The sequence below is a fragment of the Meriones unguiculatus genome, chromosome 1, assembly GCF_030254825.1.
Source record: "Meriones unguiculatus strain TT.TT164.6M chromosome 1, Bangor_MerUng_6.1, whole genome shotgun sequence".
Taxonomy (NCBI): Eukaryota; Metazoa; Chordata; class Mammalia; order Rodentia; family Muridae; genus Meriones; species Meriones unguiculatus.
In genome coordinates, this window is record NC_083349.1 from 142,667,941 (window position 1) to 142,687,849 (window position 19,909).

The 19,909-nt window shown below is 46.6% G+C and overlaps 1 protein-coding gene across 2 annotated transcripts; it reads right to left on the reverse strand.

Moving 5' to 3' along the window:
• Positions 1 to 86: 86 nt before the first annotated feature.
• On the reverse strand, positions 87 to 6,437 carry Creb3l4 (cAMP responsive element binding protein 3 like 4). 2 transcript variants are annotated; one of them, XM_060367804.1, is made up of 10 exons: positions 6,309 to 6,437; positions 5,702 to 5,801; positions 5,180 to 5,414; positions 4,919 to 5,040; positions 1,510 to 1,602; positions 1,273 to 1,379; positions 1,105 to 1,173; positions 935 to 1,019; positions 659 to 755; positions 87 to 528 (listed from the first exon to the last, which is right to left on the reverse strand). In XM_060367804.1, the coding sequence occupies exons 1-10, from the start codon at positions 6,353 to 6,355 to the stop codon at positions 341 to 343; spliced, it is 1,143 nt and encodes a 380-aa protein (XP_060223787.1). In that variant the 5' UTR covers positions 6,356 to 6,437; the 3' UTR covers positions 87 to 340. The 2 variants fall into 2 exon arrangements, with proteins under 2 accessions (XP_060223787.1, XP_060223788.1); XM_060367805.1 differs by lacking the exon at positions 6,309 to 6,437 and adding an exon at positions 5,943 to 6,004.
• Positions 6,438 to 19,909: the final 13,472 nt, after the last annotated feature.

A 19,909-nucleotide genomic window follows, 5' to 3' on the forward strand; every position in this document is an offset into this window, starting at 1 on the left:
CCACAACACTTGGTAGGACTCAGGAGTTGGAGACCAGCTTAGGTGACACAGTGAGAAGTTGTCTAAAATAACACACTTTTCTGGGATAGAATGTTAGCTAGAAAGTTTATTTCCTAGTCAAAAACTTGTTTCCCCTTGACCTCACCCACAAAGAAAATCACAAATACGTGACAAAACTATTTGAGGTGCCCTGCCATAGAAGCAAATCTTGGTTTAGGGAACAGAAATCAACTATGGTGTCCTGAGTTGGAATTCTAGGGCTATGGACCCCTCACTGGGAATCCAGATGAAACAGTGCCAGGGAAGCCTGAGCAGACCCTTGAGACTGGATGGGTTTGGCTTACATCTCATCTGCATGCACCATTACCCTGCTCTCAACGGCTCTCGCCTTCGCTCCCAGCGTGAGCTCTGTCTTTATTGAGCCGTTTGCACGTGGTTGTTCAGGTGGCCCCTCCAGTTTGTACTTCAGAACTGGAGTCTCCAGGCTTTCTGTCATGTCTTTGTGTGTCAAGATATTCCTGGATATCACTGAGGACAAAGTATAGCGGTAGAGCATTTGCTTGGGTCGGAGGCTGGCCCGGAACTCTCCTACTATTTAACTGTTATGGATACAGAGTTTTCTGGCTCATCAGTGGGCTGCTGTGCCCTTGCGTCTTACCTCCGTGAAGCTGATAACCCTCAGGCCTAGCTTCTGATTGGCCCTGAAAGGGGCTGAAGCTTGGCAGGATGATGAGAGCCAGCGAAAAAAGAAGAATCTGAAAAGAAGCAGGAGGGCATTTGGGCTCTGGGGACAACAGAAGATGAAGGCAACGCAAATGGGATGTTAGTTAGGGTTGTCACGGTTTGGAGAACAGGGCTGGGCAGGTGGGTATTAGGAGGAAGAATGGAGGGTGGCAGAGAGGGAGAGGGGAAGTACAGAGCACCCGGATGGTACCAGAACACAGGTGCTGGTCTGGGCAGCCCTGCTGGAGGTCTGGGCGGTGAGCTTCTGTAACTGGTGGATCTGTGCCGCCAAGGAGCTAGGAGAAGAATGAAGAGTTAGCCAACAGCTTGCCTGTGGCTGCACCCGGCCCTCGCCTCCATCCAGACACTGCCGCCACTCACATGTTCTGGCTCTCCAGCTCCTGTACCTTTCTCTGCAGCTCCTGATTCTGTGCAAAACAGGCTGCCACTCTAGGGAGTGTGGAGAAGTAGAGTAGGCTTGGCAGATGGCTCCTTGACATGCTTTGGTGAGGGAGGGCCCAAACACTGCCCATGGATGCCCAAACATACCTGCTTTCCAGCCCATCTATGTATTCCTTCTTCCGCCGCCGGCTGTCCTGAGCTGACTGCTTGTTGCGGATTTTCCTCCGGATCTTCTTGAGTACTCTGTCCTCTGCCTGGAGGCCCAAGGCATTCCATGCTGGACTCTTAGCCTCCCACAATTCTCCAACTGTGCCCCAGCATCCATGCTCCTCAGAGGCTGTGTGGAGCTCTTGGAATGGGACACCCTTTTAGGACAGATGTTACCTTGGTGAGGGGCAGGTGAGAGGGCAGAGAAACCCCTTCTTGCCCCAGCAGATGCTTCTCTTCATCTGTCAGGAACAGACGTTGGCAGGAGAGCTGAAAGGAGGCAGAAGATGAGTGGGATCAAGGTCATTTGCTTCCAACACCCAAGCTGCCTTTTCACCCCCAGTCCACTTTCAGGAGAGGGCTTTCTGTTTGCACTGAAGGAGAAAGTGAAGGCAGGGCAGAAAGTTCATTCAGACAGGTTCCGTGGCAAGCCAAAGGGCTTTCCTGAGGAGGGAGAGTGAAGTTTTTTGTCCACACACAGAACCTTGATGTTACTACCAAGCTAGAGTGGTCTTGTTCTGGTATCTTAGGACAATTGGAAGAGAACTTGCATGAATTCACCATGGTGAACTTCCTTATGTCAGGTAAACGTCCATTTGGTAAAATATTTGATTGCCTGTCAACCACAGGAACGTGTGACTCATTATCCCCAGGCGCTAAGCTAAGCTCTATCTACGTCAAGCTGTCCACTCTCAGACAAGGACTTTCTTCCTTCCTTCCTTCCTTCCTTCCTTCCTTCCTTCCTTCCTTCCTTCCTTCCTTCCAATTATTTTCTTTTTAGTTTGTGTACATTGGTCTTTGCCTGCATGTATGTCTATGTGAGGGTGTCAGATCCCCTGGAACTGGAGGCAGACAGTTGTGAGCTAACATCTGGGACCTGGGACTGGAACCTGGGTCCTTTGGAAGAGCAGCCAGTGCTCTTAACCTCTGCAGCCCTGAGACAAGGAGTTTCTAAGGACAGTCAGGATGGCTTTTCTAGTAAAATGTGTAGGAAGGGTAGATGTTATCTGGGTAAGCTGAGCCCCTCAGCTGAGGACCTCACCCTCTCACCAGCATTTTATTCATTTATTGTATATGTGTGTCTTTTTGTGTGCATGTGTGGAGGTCAAAGATAACTTTCAGGAATGAGTTTTCTTCCACCATCTAGGGATCAAACTGAAATTTTAAGGCTTGGCAGCTAGTGCTAAGACATCTTGCTGGTCCTAGTGCGCCTTTTTGAAAGATTTACATTGGGGTTTTTGTTTTATTTTGTTTGTGTGTGTATAGGGTTTTGTTTTTTTCTTCTTTCTTTCCCTTTTTTTCTTAACTCAGGATTTCTCTTTGTAGCCTTGACTGTCCTGTTTGTGGACCAGGCTGGCCTTGAATTCACAGAGCTCTGCCTGCCTCAGCTTCCTGAGTTATTGTGGTTGAAGGCATGTACACCATGCCTGCCTTTTTTTTTTTTAATGTTTTAGTATTTTATTATTATTTTTTTAATTTTATGTGTGTGGGTGTTTGCTTGGATGCCTGCTGCCCACGGAGGCCAGAAGAAGGTGTTGGATCCCTTGGAACGGGTTATAGATAGATGTGAACTGGACTTGAACATGGGTCTCCTAGCAAGGCAGCTAGTGCTCTTAACTACTGAGCCATCCAGGCCCTGGATGATGATGATGATTTTTTTTTTAATTTTTTTTTATTTTTTTTATCAGTTACATTTTATTAACTCTGTATCCCAGCCATGTCCCGATCCCTCATTCCCTCCCAGTCCCTCCCTCCCTCCCTCATCTCCACCGTGCCCCTTTCCAAGTCCACTGATAGGGGGGGACCTCCTCCCCATTCATCTGATCCTGTTTTATCAGGTATCTTCAGGACTGGCTGCAAAGCCCTCCTCTGTGGCCTAACAGGACTGCTCCTCCCTTCGGGGGTGGGGAGGCCAAAGAGCCAGTCATTGAGTTCCTGTTAGAAACAGTCCTTGTTCCCCTCACTTTGGGAAACCAATTGGTTACTGAGCTACCACAGGCTACATCTGAGTGGAGGTTCTAGGTTATATCCATACATGGTCCTTGGTTGAATGTCAGTCTCAGAAAAGACCCTGTGCCCAGATATATTTGGTCCTTGTGGGGCTCCTATCCTTTCCCCATCAGACTAACTCCCCTTCTTTCCTATGATTCCCTGTACTCTGCCAAAGGTTTGGTCATGAGTCTTTGCTTTGAAAACACTGCTAGTTAGAGTCTTTCAGATGCGCTCAGTAGACTCCTGGCATACGTTCAATGCACATCCCATCTGTCTTTCTAAACGAGGATTGAGATGATGATGATTTTGAAATAGGATGCCACTGTGTGGACTAGGCTGGCCTTGAATTTGTGGTGCTTTTTCTGCCTCTGCCTCCCAAGAGCAGAGATTTCAAGTGTGTGCCTCTCCTCACCCACTTCACTTTGGAACTTAAAAATAACTTAGCCAGGCTAAGTTATTGGTTTTTAGAGACAAGGTTTCTCTATGTAGCCATGGCTGTCCTGGACTAACTTTGTAGACCAGGCTGGCCTCAAGCTCCCAGAGATCCACCTGCCTTTGCCTCCCGAGTGCTGGAATTAAAGGCGTGCGCCCCCACACCTGGCTTTGGCTTTTTACTGTGTGTGTGTATAACACATTTGTCCTGCGCTATCACCGACCCCTTTGAGACTGTTTCTCACTAACCCTGGAGCTAAGCTAGCAAGTCCCTGTGATTGTCCTGTTTCAACCCCTCATTCCATGTGGGTTAAGGGAATATGTAGCCTTTTATGTGGGTTCTGGGGATCTGATCTAGCAGCTCAGGTCCTCATGCTCACATGCAAGTGTTTTTCCTACTGACCGATTTTTTCAGCCTCTGGCTTTTGCTTTCTGATGGCCTTTGGCTCTTGGCTAAATCATTTCCTTTCCTGATATCCCCCCTTTTTTCCCTCCAAGTGTTTTAATAGCGTATTTCTTCCAATCTCTCTAACCCAAATCTCTGAGAGCGGAGCACAGAGGGCTTCATCTAGAAGTAGAACATGCAGGGATACTGTGCTGTATACAAAGCACCTAGCACGGCTTCAAGCACACTTTTAGAGGATGGCTACAACCTGTTCTCTGTCCTTGGGCACAGAGAGGAGTATAGCCTAAGCGTGGCCTCTCTCAGTCTGCACGGCAGGAACGTGTAGCCGCCTTGGGAAGGTCGCGATAGAATACTCCACATATCGCTGAAGCACGGCCACAGGGCACACGCCTGCTGCTGCTTTGCTCTCACTCTGCCCTCCCTAGCCAGGTAAATTCCCAGGAGTCCTGTCCCATTTCCCTTCCCTGACCCAACGCTGAGGGAGCAGCTCCGACTGAATGGAAATGCACACCAGGTCTGGGCTTCTCGAGAGCTCCCTCATCCCACCTGCTCCTGAAGTGAATCCTAACCACTCTGATCCCCAATAGCTCTCTGGTCCCCCATGCTTTTCTGCACTTAGAATTGCTTGTTTCTCCTTGGCCTTCAAACCAACTGCCACCACAAGTTCCTCGTTACTTCCTCCTCCCTTTTCCTCTGCATTCCCGTTGAGGACATGTGCCCTGTGGGAACACCAGGCTGGCTGGCCTCTAGACTCACCAGGGCTGCAGGAGGTGCTGGGGTTACGGCGCTGGCTCTTGGCAGGATATGTCTGTGGGCATCAGAGGGCAGTGCACTGGCTGTGCAGGCATCAGGTACCATGAATGCCGGGCGCCACTGATCTGAAGAAGATGCAGAGACCCGACAAAGGAGTCAGGGGACTGTGGGCAGGGCCGCAGTTTGAGAACCTTCTCCCCTTAACCTCGTGGCCAGGGTTGGTCCTCAAAGGGCCATTGACCTCTTTCCAAAAAGTCCACTGACCTATCTGGATGGAGATGAGTCCGAAGGTCGGCCCAGCTTCCCGCTGAGTGCCCTGCAGGGCCCCTGCCTCATAGACAACCTCATAGAGGGCAGGGGGACTGGGTGCCTGTTGGGCAGGGGATCTAGGATCTTCGGAGACCCCACTGTCACTGGCAGGAGACGTTTCTGGGCAATATACCATATTGGGATCAATGAAGAGGTTCAGAAAGTCGTCAGGCTCACCCTTCTCAAGGCCCTGTAGAAGGAGAGGAGAGGAGTATCAGCAAGGAATTCTGAGAGTCCCACCTGAGGCAGTCTTAGATCCTTTATGCTTCAATTTTTTTGCTTCTCCTTCTTGGACATAGAGTTACAATTCACGTGTAGTTTGTGGGCTCTGTTAGCAGACCTCTTTCCTGTGGGGCCTTAAGGCTTCTAGTCAGAGTTGTGCAGCCTCACTCCCGCTTCCACTCAGAACACTCAGCCACCGCCCCTATTCCTCTCCCAGCCTTGTAGCCCCTGCTCTCGCAGCCTGGTCACCAGAACCTTCGGTGGGGGGCAGTTGAGTCCCAGCTCCAGGAACGATCCTGCTGAGAAGATGTCTTCCGGAAGCTCCAGCAACTCAGGGCACCCGAGCTCCATGCCCCTGCAGGAAGGTGAGCGGGGTAGTGAGGGAGGTGGTGGCTGCCCTCCCCTTCCTTCCTTCTCTGCTCTGCTCACATGAGGCAGCCCCTCGAAGGGGTCGTCACTTCAGGCCTTATCTTTTAGGTTCACCCCTGGGTATTACCTGGGGTTTTTTGTTTTGTTCAGAAAGCTTTGCCCTGCCAAACCAGCCTAGCCCTCTGAAGCCCCAAACACTACAGCTTTTCTTTCCTCCAGGATCCTGTATCCTGGTCCTACCCAGTCAGGCCCCGCCTATGCAGTCTGTGGAGTTCGGGGTGGGGAGAGGGATGGGGTTGGGTTGCACCTGGCCTGTAACTACTGTCGGGTCCTGCATCTGAGAGTAGTATTAAGACACTGCCCAATATGCAAACTGAAATAAAACGGTAGGCACCCACACCCTTTCCGTCAGTTTGCCCAGAGCTGGTAGACCTTGCTGAGGGCTTGCGGTCTCAGCAAGAGCTGAGGTTGTAGTAACTGGCACAAAGGATACCTGACTGTCTGTCCTGAAGCTACAATCTTTACAAGAGGGAGACCCATCTCAAGGTAGAGAACGATGCCAAATTTTGAAGGCAGCCTTCCCCCGTCACCCTGCCTGCCCCATTGCCACAGGCCATTCTTCCACCCCTGAGTCCTAATGAGATGGTGAAGATTTAGGGCAGGGCTTCTAGCCAATGGCTATCTCCAGGCTCCAGCCCTCGGGGTTGGCAACAGTAGACCAGCAGAGAAGGGTGGGCAGAAGTAGTTTGGCAGAGGCTCCCGGCTCCAGCGAGAAGCCTCCAGACGCACTGTAGGAAGGCTGAGAGAACGCTTCTAGGGTAGGAGCTACTGGGTTTGTTTACCTCATGATTCCATGATTCCGAGACCCCAAGGTATTACTTACACAGACCAGGCCTCCAGCCCCTGGCAGCCGGCTGTGCAGTTCGGGCTCTGTGGATCCAGGAAGCACATTGCAGCACTCTGGGTGGGGCTCCAGCTAATCCACACATGGATACACGGCAGGGAAACTGCCACGCATTAGCCAAACATTTACTTTTGGTTTGAGTCTTATTCCTTCCATAAACTATTAGTTTTATGCATAGGTTTTGTGTTTCTGAAATGGGAGTGAAGACATCTCATTGTTCGGGTGGCCTTCTGCGTAGCTGATACTGTATCTACTATACTGGTGTAGCGTGAGAGCTGTTGCAGAGCCTGCTGTAGGAGTTCATCCTGTAATCTCAGCACTCAAGAGGCTGATGCAGAAATGTCCCTGGGGTCAAGGCCAGCCTGGGCTACGTAAATCCTGTTTCAAAAGCAAAAACAGAGCTGGGCATGGTGACACATGGCTTTTTATCTCAGCACTTGGAAGGCAGAGGCAGGTGGATTTCTGTGAGTTCAAGGCCAGCCTGATCTACAGAGTGAGTTTCAGGATAGTCAAGGCTGCACAGAGAAACCCTGTCTCAAAAAAACCAACCAATCAAAGAGTAACAAAGTGCAAGAACAGTATATATATATATATATATATATATATATATATATATATATATACATATATATATATCACACTCTCTCAGATGATGGAACAATATTAAAGGAGAATTAGAGCATCTGATGAAGACTTTTGAACTATTTGTTTCTTTGATTTATATAGGGGGAGCAATGTGTGTGTAGTCCGTACAGTTTGTCACAGAACCTAGGTGGTAGATGTGTTTCTCTCCTCCAATCTTCAGGCATTTAAAAGCAGCTTTTAGGCCTAGTCCTGGAAGCCTCTAGCCTCTATGCCGTCTAACCTAGGCTTGGAAAGTGTTTCATCTCTGAGACTAACTGCTGAATAAGATCACCTTTATTTATTCTTACTGAGCTCTGGGCTGGCTGGTTCAACTCAGCTGTTCTGGCTCAAACTCCTGGCTGACTCAATCAGACTTTTCTTTTAGCCCCAGAATTGCTCTATTTGGCTGCAAACTAGCTCCAGCAGCATCTTCCGGTGTGGTTTCTTCTCATTCTCTGGCTGCTTTGGTCTTCACCTTAGTTCTCTCTCCACAACCTTTCTCTTTTATCGTCCTGGTAAAACCGCCTCCTCTTCTCTCTGTATTGCCCCTTACATCATATTCTGTCAAGTCTTTCTCTGATTCGTCACCACCTTTTCTGCCACTCAACTAGACATCACTTTGAAACATGGGTGCTTCCTTCTAGAAACTAACTTTACCTTCATTGTTTCGGATTAAAGCCTGGACCACCGCACCTGGACCTAAGCTTTTCTTTACCTGAAACAAGTTTCTTTACCTGAAACTTGCTCTATACCAGGCTGGCCTTGAGTTTAGAGATCTTCTTGGCTCTTTCTCCTGGGGTTAAAGGTGTGTTTGTATTCCATCGGGATCACACAGACCTGGAAGGTCTTTGGATGTGATGTCTTGCCAGAGCAGCCATGTTCTGAATTAAAACTCCTCTATAGGTATGAGGTTTTGGCTCATATTTGTTAGTTCATTACACCTGCTTCATTTCAAGAAAGTTTGTGAGATCTTTATGATTTTCTTCTCTCTTTCTCTGCACCATGACAAGTTATAGATCTTGTTTGTGTTTTGTTTGTTTGAAACAGGGTGTTACTGTGTATTTCTGGCTTGTTTGTTCAATTGTTTTTTGAGTTTTTTTGTTTGTTTGGTTGGTTGGTTTGGTTTTTCAAGACAGGGTTTCTCTGTGTAGCCCTGGCTGTCCTGGCCTCACTCTGTAGACAAGACTGGCCACCAACTCAGAGATCCACCTGCTTCTGTCTCCCAAGTGCTGGGATTAAAGGCGAGCACCACCACCCCTGCTTCTTTTTTGTTGTTGTTGTTGTTTTTTCCAGACAGGGTTTCCCTGTGTAGCTCTGGCTGTCCTGGAACTTACTCGTAGACAAGGCTGGCCTCCTCCCAAGTGCTGGGATTACAGGAGTGAGCCACCATGCCCAACTTTTTTTAAATTTATTTTTTTGAAGCAGGATCTCATTCTGTATATCTGCCTTGTTTGTTGAGGCAGGGTCTTACTGAAGTTTTGAGATTTTTTTTTTCTTTTTTTGAGGCCAACCCCATGAGATCTTTATAATTTTCTTTTCCTTTCTCCTTTCTCTTTTTCTCTCTCAGCATGAGGGCAATCACAGAGAGTAGAAGGGAAGTGGCTCACACACCACTGCCTAACTGTGGAGGCCAGAGGAAAACTTTCAGGAGGTAGTTTTCTCTCTCTTTTTTGTGTTTTTAGTTGTTTTGAGACAGGGTTTCTATTTACGGCCTTGGTTGTCCTGGACTTCATTTATAGACCAGGCTGGCCTCGAACTCACAGAGACACACCTGCCTTTGCCTCCCCGAGTGGTCCCCACCACTCGGGATCACAGGCATGCACTTATCTTTTTCTACTTATTTGGTTCTTTTGAGGCTTACTGTTACCAAGGCTGGCCTCATTTTGGAAATCCTCCTGCTTCAGCCTCCCAAGTGCTGGAAAGTAAGAAGCAAGCAAGTCACTCACACATGTTTGAAAATTTTGTTTTCATCAGTATTGTTCTATCATGTGAGGTACAACAGCTCTAAGGCTCATAGAGCAGATAATATTTTTTCAGTTTGAACAATAAGGAGTCAGATGCTCATGACTAAAAAATAGTAATTTCAAAATGCAAGGTTTGTGTTTTGTTCTGTTTTGTTTTGATCTAGTGTCTGATGAGTTACACCCTTTAAGTAAAACAGGGAAACTGTGCTAAGTATGAAAAACATCTGGGAGGAACATCTAGAATCCAAATGTGTGCTAGCCTTCCTCATGCGCAGGTGACTAAGCCTCCGGTACAGACTGGAAGGAGCTAGCATGTATGGACAGCCTGAGCAGCTATTAGACACAAGCATTTTCATGCCTCTCTTCTGGGTCCACAGCAACCCAGATAGGACAAGCTAGCTTCTTTCTTTTCTTTTCTTTTCTTTTCTTTTCTTTTCTTTTCTTTTCTTTTCTCTTTCTTTTTTCTTTTTTCCTTTTCTCTCTCTCTCTCTCTCTCTCTCTCTCTCTCTCTCTTTTGTTGTTGTTGGGGTTTTTAGTTTTAGTTTTCAAGACAGGGTTTTTCTGATTAGCCCTAGCTGTCCTAGGACTCACTCTGTAGACCAGGCTGGTCTCAACCTCACAGAGATCTGCCTGCCTCTACCCCTGTGTTGAGATTAAAGGCATTCACCCACTGCCCAGCACAAGTTAGCTTCTTTAAGATTACTCTGTACCAGCATGGGGGCACACGCCTTTAATCCCAACACTCAGGATGCAAAAGCAGGTGGATTTCTGTGAGTTAGCCTGGTCTCAAAAAACTAGTCTAGGACAGCCAAGGCTACACAGAGAAACCCTGTCCTGAAAAACAAAAACAAAACCAAAAAAAAAAAACAAAAACAAAAACAAAAATGTTTTTTTTTTTTCAGTTTGTCTCTCCTGTTCAGGCAGCAGGTTGACAAAATTAGATTTCCTAGGTTGATGTAGGATTCAGAAGAAGGCAGAATTATTTTTGTTGGCATCTTTGGAGACCAAGAAAGGTAGTGTTGAAGCCTGGAATATTGAAGTCTGCTTTGAGACATAACTGCAGTCATTTCAGCTTCCATTTTGTTTCTAAGGTGAAACTAAGTGCAAAAATGTAAACTTCTAAGCTTGCTTCCTAAAAGTAGTTCCTCATAGATGACAGTAACAAACTCTGCCAAGGAGCCAAGCTAACCTACACCAACAGACCCTGCCAGAGCGTCGAGCTGACCTTATATACTGTGTGACTCAATAGTGTCATAACTCATACTTGGTTGTCTATATGCTTGGCTACACTCTGGTTGCACTTGGAAGACCCTCACTTACCTCGCCTAGAACCAATCAGCTTAAAGGTCAGCTGATAATGCTTTGTTTAGTTAGCTAAAAGTGTAATATCGCTTTGTACTGCCCTCACCATGTCTTTTGCACTTGGTTATTTTTCTATAAAAACCCTGATGTGAGGGCTGGAGAGGTGGCTCAGAGGTTAAGGGCACTGGCTGCTCTTCCAGAGGTCCTGAGTTCAATTCCCAGCAACCACATGGTGGCTCACAGCCATCTATAATGAGATCTGGTGCCCTCTTCTGGCCTGTAGGCACACATGCAGACAGAACACTGTATCTATAATAAATAAATAAATCTTAAAAAAAAAAAGAACTCGTCTTGGGAAAAAAAAAAAAAACCCTCCTGTGAGACCTTGTAGAGGTCACAGTTAGGCTCTTGAGTCCTTACTGTGGCCCTGACTGATCAGCTTGGAGAGGCGTTCAAATAAACCATCAATATCTATCCGAGACCCATGTTTATGTGACACTTCTCAGCCTGGAACATTGGTTAAGTCAGGCGGTGGTGGCCCTCACCTTTAATTCCAACACTCGGGATGCAGAAGCAGGTGGATCTCTGAGTTTAAGGCTAGCCTGGTTTACAGAGATAGTTCCAGGACAGCCAGAGCTACAGAGAAACCCTGTTCGGGGAAGAAAACAAGAAAGAGAGAAAGAAAAAGAGAGAGAGAAAGAGCAAGAAAGAAAGAAAGAGAAAGAGAGAAAGACAAAGAAAGAAGAGAGAGAAAGAAAGAAAGAAAGAAAGAAGGAAGAAAGAGAAAAAAGAAAAGAAAGAAGAAAAGAGAGAAAGAGAAAGGAAGAGAGAAAGAAAGAAAGAGAGAGAGAGGAAGGAAGAAAAAGAAAGAAAATGTGGCTATGAACATGTTTTTGTTTTAATCCCAGGTGTGGGATGTGGAACTGATTCAGATAGTTCACAGCAGCAAACTATTTGCCTCAAGCAGGCTCTGAGAGGCACTCTTTGCCAGCTGCGGATAGTTTAAATCTGAGGACTCTGGAGAGAGAATAAATGCAAGAGGCCAGAGAGTATGGAGGAGCTCCAAGAAAGAACAAGGCGGCTGCTGCTGCTGCTGCTGCTGCTTCCCCCAGCAGCTCCCAGTTGCTGGTGATGCAGTGAGACAAGAAGGTGGAGATCTCCTGAAACTGGCTCCAAGGATTAGACTGGCTCCAAGGAACCCGAGCATCCTAACCAGCAGGAAGCAGCTAAGGGATCTGCAGCCCCTTGTTAGGGTCTGAGAATCACTGAAGAAAGATCCCAGAATCAAGTAGTATGCAAGAGCAAGGAACATTTATTCTGCAGAAAGTTTCCAGCATGCTGGGGCCACCATTCCTTAGAATGGCCCCCACCCTGCCAAAGTGAGCACCCAGGCACAGTTTAAAGGCAGTCAGGGAGATTTCCAAAAGGAGAGTGGTAACCTTTCCTTTGATTGGTAGACTCAGTTTGTATGGGGGATATAGGATTGGCTAAACATTTAGGAACTTTCCAGAGTTGCTAAGGCCTTTTCCTCGGGTTTGCTAAATTATACTTACCTCAAGCCCATGTGTTAACCTTTAAACTGATTGGCTGCCCATGAACTGCAGCTTTAGTCAGATTAGCCAAATAGATTGGGGCCTTCTGTGGGTCTCTTGGAGGCTTTGGAGTTATAGACCTCCTTAAGAAGCAGTCCATCTCAAGTCATTGAGATGTATCTATGGGTTGGTATTGTTGCTCTAAAATCATTAGCTGCAGAGAGGAAATGTGCTTCTTAAATCTGACTAAAGCATCAATACATGGGCTCGAGTGAGAGCAAGCTTAGGATGATAGGTCTGGTAGGGGCTGTGACGAGGTGGTTAGCCAGGGAGAGCAATTAAACACTGCTTCGTACCAGCTTTGGCATTGCTCCTGTTGTGTCTTTCCTGTAACAGCAAAGCTGCAGTCCCTGTTCCTCTGGCTCCTACCATCCCAGCGTCTGTAAGGGACCATAGGAGCAGAGCTGTAACAGGTTTTCTTTTTACCCTATTGGTGACTAGCCCTGGTTGAGAATAGAGCTCATTTTCAGAGTAATGGGTTATGTTAGGGAACTAGATCGCCGAAACCACTGGTACCATGTAGGATTACAGTGTACACACAAGGAGTTACTCCAGAAGCACAGCCCACCAGCAGAGCCAGCACTGCGAATGCCCCTGAAGGTGAGTGGCGGCAGAGGCCAGACTGGGGAGGGGGGAGGGGTCGGGCTCCTGCAGCTGCAGCTGTCTCTGGGGCTGTCTCCAGGCCATCTTTGTGAGAGCCGGCTGGGTATCTGACCCTGGCTCACCCACTCCTTGCAGACTTCCCCAGCCAGCCCTGGAGCTTCAAAGCAGTGGGTGTGTTCAGGGTCACTGTGTGAGATCCTTTCCATTGCGGTTCCAAAGTCTTTGGTTATGTCTCCTACTCCAGACCTTGTCATCTGGTTCAAAGTAATGTGGGTTAAGAGGTGGAGCAGACCCATAAATCTTTTTCAGGAAAGTCTAGAGATTCTTCTGAGTCCCTATGCAATGCTTGAAGGGATTAAAAAAAAATTTGGCTTTCAAATTCGGTAAGAATCTCAGACTGAAGATTGGGAAGTAGGGGAGGTGGTCTTCCATAGAGGATCTCAAAGGGAGTGAGACCCAAAGTACAAGGGGGATTTCTATCTTTGTACAATGCGTCTGGAAGGAGGGCCAACCGGTCACCACCAGTTTCAAACGTTAATTTGGTTAGTGCCTCCTTTAGTGTCCAATTCATTCTCTCTACCTGACCTAAACTTTGGTGATGATAAGCACATGACATTTCAGTTTATCCCCAATATATTTATTAGTTCCTGGGCTACCTGAGAGATAGAGGCTGGTCCACTGTCTGACCCTGTGAGAGAGTGGGCAAGCCAGACCTGGGTATGATGTCTTCCGGCAGCTTCTTGGCCACTACACTGGCAGTTTCCTTCTTGGTGGGGGAAGGCTTCTACGCATCCTGAGAAGGTACCTATAAAGACTAGCAAATACTTATAGCCATACAGTCCTGGCTTTATTTCAGTACAATCTATTTCCCAATTAGCCCCTGGGCGTTGGCCTCTTACCCTAGTCCCAGTGAGTCCTTGATTTGAGCCAGTGGCATGGACAGCCTGGCATACAGGACAATGAGAGACGATTTGATCAACTATCTCACCATAGGTGAGAAATCTTGTATTTGGCCCCTCTTAATAATTCTTTGATTTTCCTTTGGCCCAGGTGAGTATTCTGGTGATCTTATGGATAAGTTGACTGAAGTCTTTAAACTCCAACTGGGATCCACTCCCGGTCTCCTGGACTCCTCCAAAGGGCTCTGGTCACTCCTCCACCTCTGCAGCACACACAGCTCGTCTTCTAGGCTCTGGCTGGCTTCCCTCTACTGCTGCTGCTCTTCCTGGTGGTCATCCCATGGTACTGGCGTATCCAAAACACCAGGGTCTTGTGCTGCAATTGGCTGCGCTCTCACAGATAGCCTCTCATAGGCTTTCTTCCTGGTGCCAAGCCTCAGCCGCTCTCCATGACACCCTCATGCCTTCCAAACCAGTACCTCCCAGGTGTCTCTCATACTACCAAGTTCAACTGCCAGCATGAGGTACAGCGTCACCCAATTCTGGACTACAGCTTCTGTGTGGCGACTCTGAGGAGAGTCCACCTCAGTGATGCTGGTCTCTTAAGGCCTGATGTTGTCTCAGGCAAAGCTGCTCCTGTTGAAGAGGACTGGAGCTGACCTTGGGATATCAGTGAGATCTGGTCAGAGATTTTGGACATGTAGCACAATGGAGCAGTCATGCTGGATAGCCGTATCAGGATCCGGCAAAAGGTTGAGTGCTGACAATAGGCTCCTTACAGCAGAGCTGGGCTTTCTTAGCCGATACCTGATAACCCAGTCAGGCCAGTTCTTGCAGTAGGTCTGTGGCAGCTTGAAAGGTGTCTAGATCTGAAGTGACCACTATGAGGTCATCCACATACTGTAAAAGACTAATATTGGGTGGGCACATCTGTGCTTACCCAAGTCCTCCTATAATGCTTCATCGAAGATGGAGGTCAAATTCTTGAACCTTTGTGGCAGCCTGGTCCAGGTCACTTGTCTGTTGACGCTTTCTGAGACTATCTGGTACAGACTGGTTGACAAAGTCCATGGTGATGGCAGTCTGGTTCTCTTGAGCAACAGGGTCAAAAGACGCAGAGCTACATACAGTAATTTTTTCTGGAAGTAGCCCAGACTCCCATCTTTCCCTGCACTATCTCTTTGACTTTGTTTAAATTTAGGGGCTGCCCAGTGGCTTCTAGGAGGCACCCCCTGAGAACCTGGCAGTAAACTGGGAACCTCTCCTTACCTTCTGCCGTATGATGATCCCAGTTGCCAGGGAGGGTGAGTGGAGAAGCCACATCGACGTCAGCCTGGCTTGGGTGGGTACTCCATTGACACCTGGAACCAATTTCCGGGCAGGCGTCAGAATATGATCCCCCTCTTCAGGTGTGAAGGACCTGCAGCAATTGTTAGCAATTGTCTCCCCGGATGGAATCTAAGACATCAATAAGCTTAGCTGGCTTCCCAGAGAACACGGGGTTCTGTCATTCCCAATTATATAAATCATTACTAGTGAAGGCAAGTGGGTACGGTTCGTACTGTCTCCTGTTACCATCAGGGGCCCCATGGCTCACAAGGCAGAGTCGCAGTGGAGTTAGCTTCTGGTTCCATTTGATGAGCTGCTGGAGACCTGCTGTTAAGGTGGGCTCACTCAAGGACCCTCCTCTTCTCTCACAGTGATAGCTTCTCCAGGAGCTGGGGGAGAGAGTGGGTCGGCCGCAGGGACGGTGATACACAGTAGGGGGTGGAATCATCTTCCTCCAGGGCCCAGGAGGCAGCAAGGTGGGGAAACTAGAGGGGATAGGAACTAGGAAGGGTTTAAGCCAAGATCTACTAGATATTGCCCGGTGATGAAGTATGGAGCCTGGTCCTGGTGTCATTGTTGGATTGTTGTAGCCCAGAGCCTTAACCCTGTAAAGAATGCGAAGATGAAACATTACCCCCTCTGGCCATACTACTTTGAAGGTGGGCCTTTTACGCTCCTGCAAAAGGTCGTTAGTGTATCCTGCCAAACAACCAAACCCTAATCATCCACAATTCAGCAGAAATCCTTGAAGTGATCTAGCACTAAACTCAAGGGGGTAGATGATTAGGCACTTTATTCAAAAAGCCACAACAAGACAAGTGTGAGGACTGTGTAGCCCCATTTCTGAAAAACAAACTCTGTCTTAAGGGTAAATGACCTAGGCATAAACTCCAGTTTCAAAAAGGAGAAACCCCCCCCCCCCAACACAAAAATGTGCTTGTGCTTTGGGGGGCAGGAGAGATGGCTCAGCAGTTAAGGGCACTGAATGCTCTTCTAGAGGACCCGGGTTCAATTCCCAGCATCCACATGGCAGCTCACAACTGTAACTCCAAGATCTGACACCCATCACACAGGCAAAACACCAATGCACATAAAATAAAAACAAATTAAATTTAAAAAAATGTGCTTCAACCACTTACCTCTGGTAATATTTAACCATCATCCCTAGCAACAGCCAATCCGTGAATACTTGAAATTTACCCAGGGGTACAACAATTAAGGTTTGGCCCTCTTGGCAAACAATCTCCTCCTTGGGACACCATAATTTGCTAAATGTCAGTCAATCATAGACCTGCCAAGCTGGAATTCCCTGAACCTTGATGTAACTCTAAATAAAAACCCCTCTCTCCCTGGGCTCAGGGCTCTACACTTGAGAACCGCTGCATAGGTGAAGCTGTGTGCCTGAGCTTGAGCTTGTAATAAAAGATCCTACTGCATTTGCATCGGGTAATCGACTCCTTGGTGGTCTTTGATACCCGAGAGACTTGGGCATAACATAAGTAAGGTGTACTCAAACACAAGCAGATGCAAGAGAATGAAAACCAAACACAGGGAAACAAAAGCAAAACCCAAATTCGGTTTCAGTTGGTCTCAGCCCCTGTGCACACAAAGAAACCCAATGCTGGCTCAGAAACATTCTGATTTTCCCAAAACCTGATGAGAGTCAAAAGCCTCTCCCGGGAGCTCAGAGTGTCCTCCGGCATCCCTGGGTGTTGGGCTATCTGTGCATCTGCTGAGTCCTTTTTTTGCGCCCCCCCCCCATTGCACTCAAGCATCTTCCAGAAGACAGACACCAGACCAGACACAAAGACACCAGACAAGACACAGGGTGTGCCCAAAAAGTTTACCGAACAGTCGGGGAGAGAAAGAGTCCCCTCCAGTGTTCCACCAATTTGAGTGTGTGTGTGTGGGGGGGGGGGCATTCCCAGTACTCCCGGACAAGCCCCCAAAAGTTAGGCTCCAAGAATCACAAAAGACCCGAGACTCAAGTAGTATGCAAAACCAAGAAGCATTTATTCTACAGAATTTTTTCCCAGCATGCTGGGGTCACCATTCCTTAGAAATCAGGGAGATTTCCAAAAGGAGTGTGGTAACCTTTCCTTTGGTTGGTCTACTCAGGAGGTAGGAGGAATTTAGGATTGGCTAAACATTTAGGAACTTTCCAAAGTTGCAAAGGACTTTTCCTCAGGTTTGCTTAGTTATTATACTTAGCTCAAGCCCATGTATTGACCTTTATGCTGTGGTTTTAGTCAGATGAGCCAAACAGATTGGAGCCTTCTCGGGGTCTCTTAGAGGCTTTGGAATTATTAGATCTCTCACCCTCTCCCACTAACCCTTTCTCTCTCCTACCTGGTGTTGGGATGTTGGAAGAGACTGTGGTGGAGTAGGGAGAAAAAAGATATAAAAATGTAAATAAAAATTAAGCCAACAAAATGTGGTTAAATGTGGTTCAAAGGGCTTTCTGACAGGCTGCTACATGCAGAGATGAAGAAATAAGATCAGCTTCTGTTCTGCTGGGACTGGAAGAAACTGCTGCCCTCATCTCACTTAATAGTCCTCTTTTTCCTGATGGACTAAGTTTTGTAGAGGAAAAAAATAACTTCCTTAATTCCTGTTGCAGGATATTTGGTCCCACAACCCCATGTTGTGAATTGTTTCTAGTCGTGGAATGGCTCAGCCCTAGCACACACCATTAATCCAAGAACTTTCTGAAAACAGATTAAATAAACAGATTAAATAGAGCAAGTAAGCAACTGACAGAGATTAAGCAAAAAGGAGGGACTTTGAATTGAAGGGTACTTAAGACAGTGTGGAGAAGAAAAAAAGAACTTTTGTGTTGTTTGTTTGTTTTTGTGTTTTTTTTTTTCCCCTCTGGGACTTTAACTGAGTAGGAAGGTCAGATGAGTGCTTTCTGTCTCTCTGAGCTGGCAGGTTTTCACCCCTACATCTGACTCCTGAGACTTCATTGGTAAAATCGAACAACTGGGATATTTTTTAAAATAAGTCCCATATTAGATGGAATTCAGGTTCAACAGATCTGTTGTTTAACGTGGTGACTAGGGTCAATAATGATGGTACTATATGGTTCAGAATCCAAGAGGCTAATCTTCCCTGGGAGCACTTCCCACTCAGGAATTCTGCCCAACTTCTCCGGAATCAGTCTATATTTTGTTTACTTAAAATCAATTGCTCAGAGTGCATTTTGTATGTTCTTATTATAAATTACTATGTAAGGTAATAGATATGTTGATTGGCTTGAGTTAGCCATTTTGCAATGTGTAGATATACACACATCATATATTTTAAATTATCTTTTTTGTTTGTTTGTTTGTTGTCTGAGACAGGTTTTCTCTGTGTAGACTTGGCTGTCCTGGAACTTGATCTGTAGAACAGGCTGGCCTCAACTCACAGAGATCCGCCTGCCTCTGCCTCCCAACCACTAGGATTACAGGCGTGTGACACCACTGCCCAGCTCATAAATACAATTTTTATCAAACTTTTAAAGTAAAATTTGGGGCTAGAGAGGTGACTCAGTCATTAAGAGCACTGACTGCTCTTCCAGAAGACCCTAATTCAGGCAACCACATGGCAGCTCACAACTGTCTGTAACTCCAGTTCCAGGGGCTCTGATGCCTTCTGCAACTCTGCAGGCACAGCATGCACATGTTGCCCAGACATGCATGAAGCCAAAACATCCATATACACAAAATAAAATGCAGTTTTATTATTTTTAGTCATATGTAGGTATGTATGTCTGCATGTGAGTATGTATACATGAGCCAGAGGTGTTGAATCCCTGGAAGCAGGAATTATAGACTGATTTGCTTGCTGAGAATCAAACTTGGCTCCTCTGGAAAAACAGCAAATGCTCTTAAACATTGAGCTGCCATCTCTTTAGTATCCTATTCAGCGTTTAAAAGATTCACTATATTTTAAATGATGTATACATGCACACAGGCAGGAGCCCAGATTTAGTTGGTTCCCCTAAAACTAAAGTTACAAGCAGTTATAAGCTGCCTAATATGCGTGCTCCTGCTGCAAAGTGCAGCAAAGAGCACCATATGCTCATAATTACTGAGCCAAAGCTGGCCTTGAACTCATTAAGATCACCCAGCAAATGTTCACTTATTTTTAGTGTGTGTGTTTGATGCTACTGGGCAGATGCACGTATGTACAAGTCAGAGGATAACTTGTGCGAACTGGATCTCTCTCTACTCTTTGAGTTGGGTGTGTGGGGGGGGTTTCAAGTTAAAAAATTCAGGAGTAATGGCAAACACCTTTAACAGCTGAGCCATCTCACTAGCCCAGTAGGGGCTTCTTAGAATACTGCTATGTGGGAGAGAATCCAGGCGGAGCAAACAGTGAAGATGTAGAGAGAAAAATACATTGGTGAACCAGCATGAAGCTACAAGTAATCTCAGCACTTGGGAGGCTGAGGCAGGATTGCCCTGAGTCCAGGAAAGTTTGGCTACCTAGTGATTTGCAGGCCAGTGTGAGATTTAAGACAATAAATAAATAAATAGGTAGATAAATAAAAGAAATAAACAAAGAAAGAAAATACTATGCATGCTAGGAGCAGAAAACAAACCTATAGGACTTGGGGGTAACGGGGAGTTGGAGAATGCAAAATGAAGTTGGAGAAAATCTTGGTAGGATGCCCAATGCCATGAGTAGTAGGAAACTGAGGTATGCTACTTCGTAAGGTTTCAAAAACTCCTCAAGTTAGTCCCACCATTTTTTTTTTTACCTACTCTGAGAAGGAAAGAACCTTTTTAGAAATCAAATGAGCCACAGATAGTCTAGGAAGGATCATTTTATTTGTTTTAATTATTAAATTTTTAGAAAGGATCGCTTTTAAGTTATGCCTTAATTCTTTC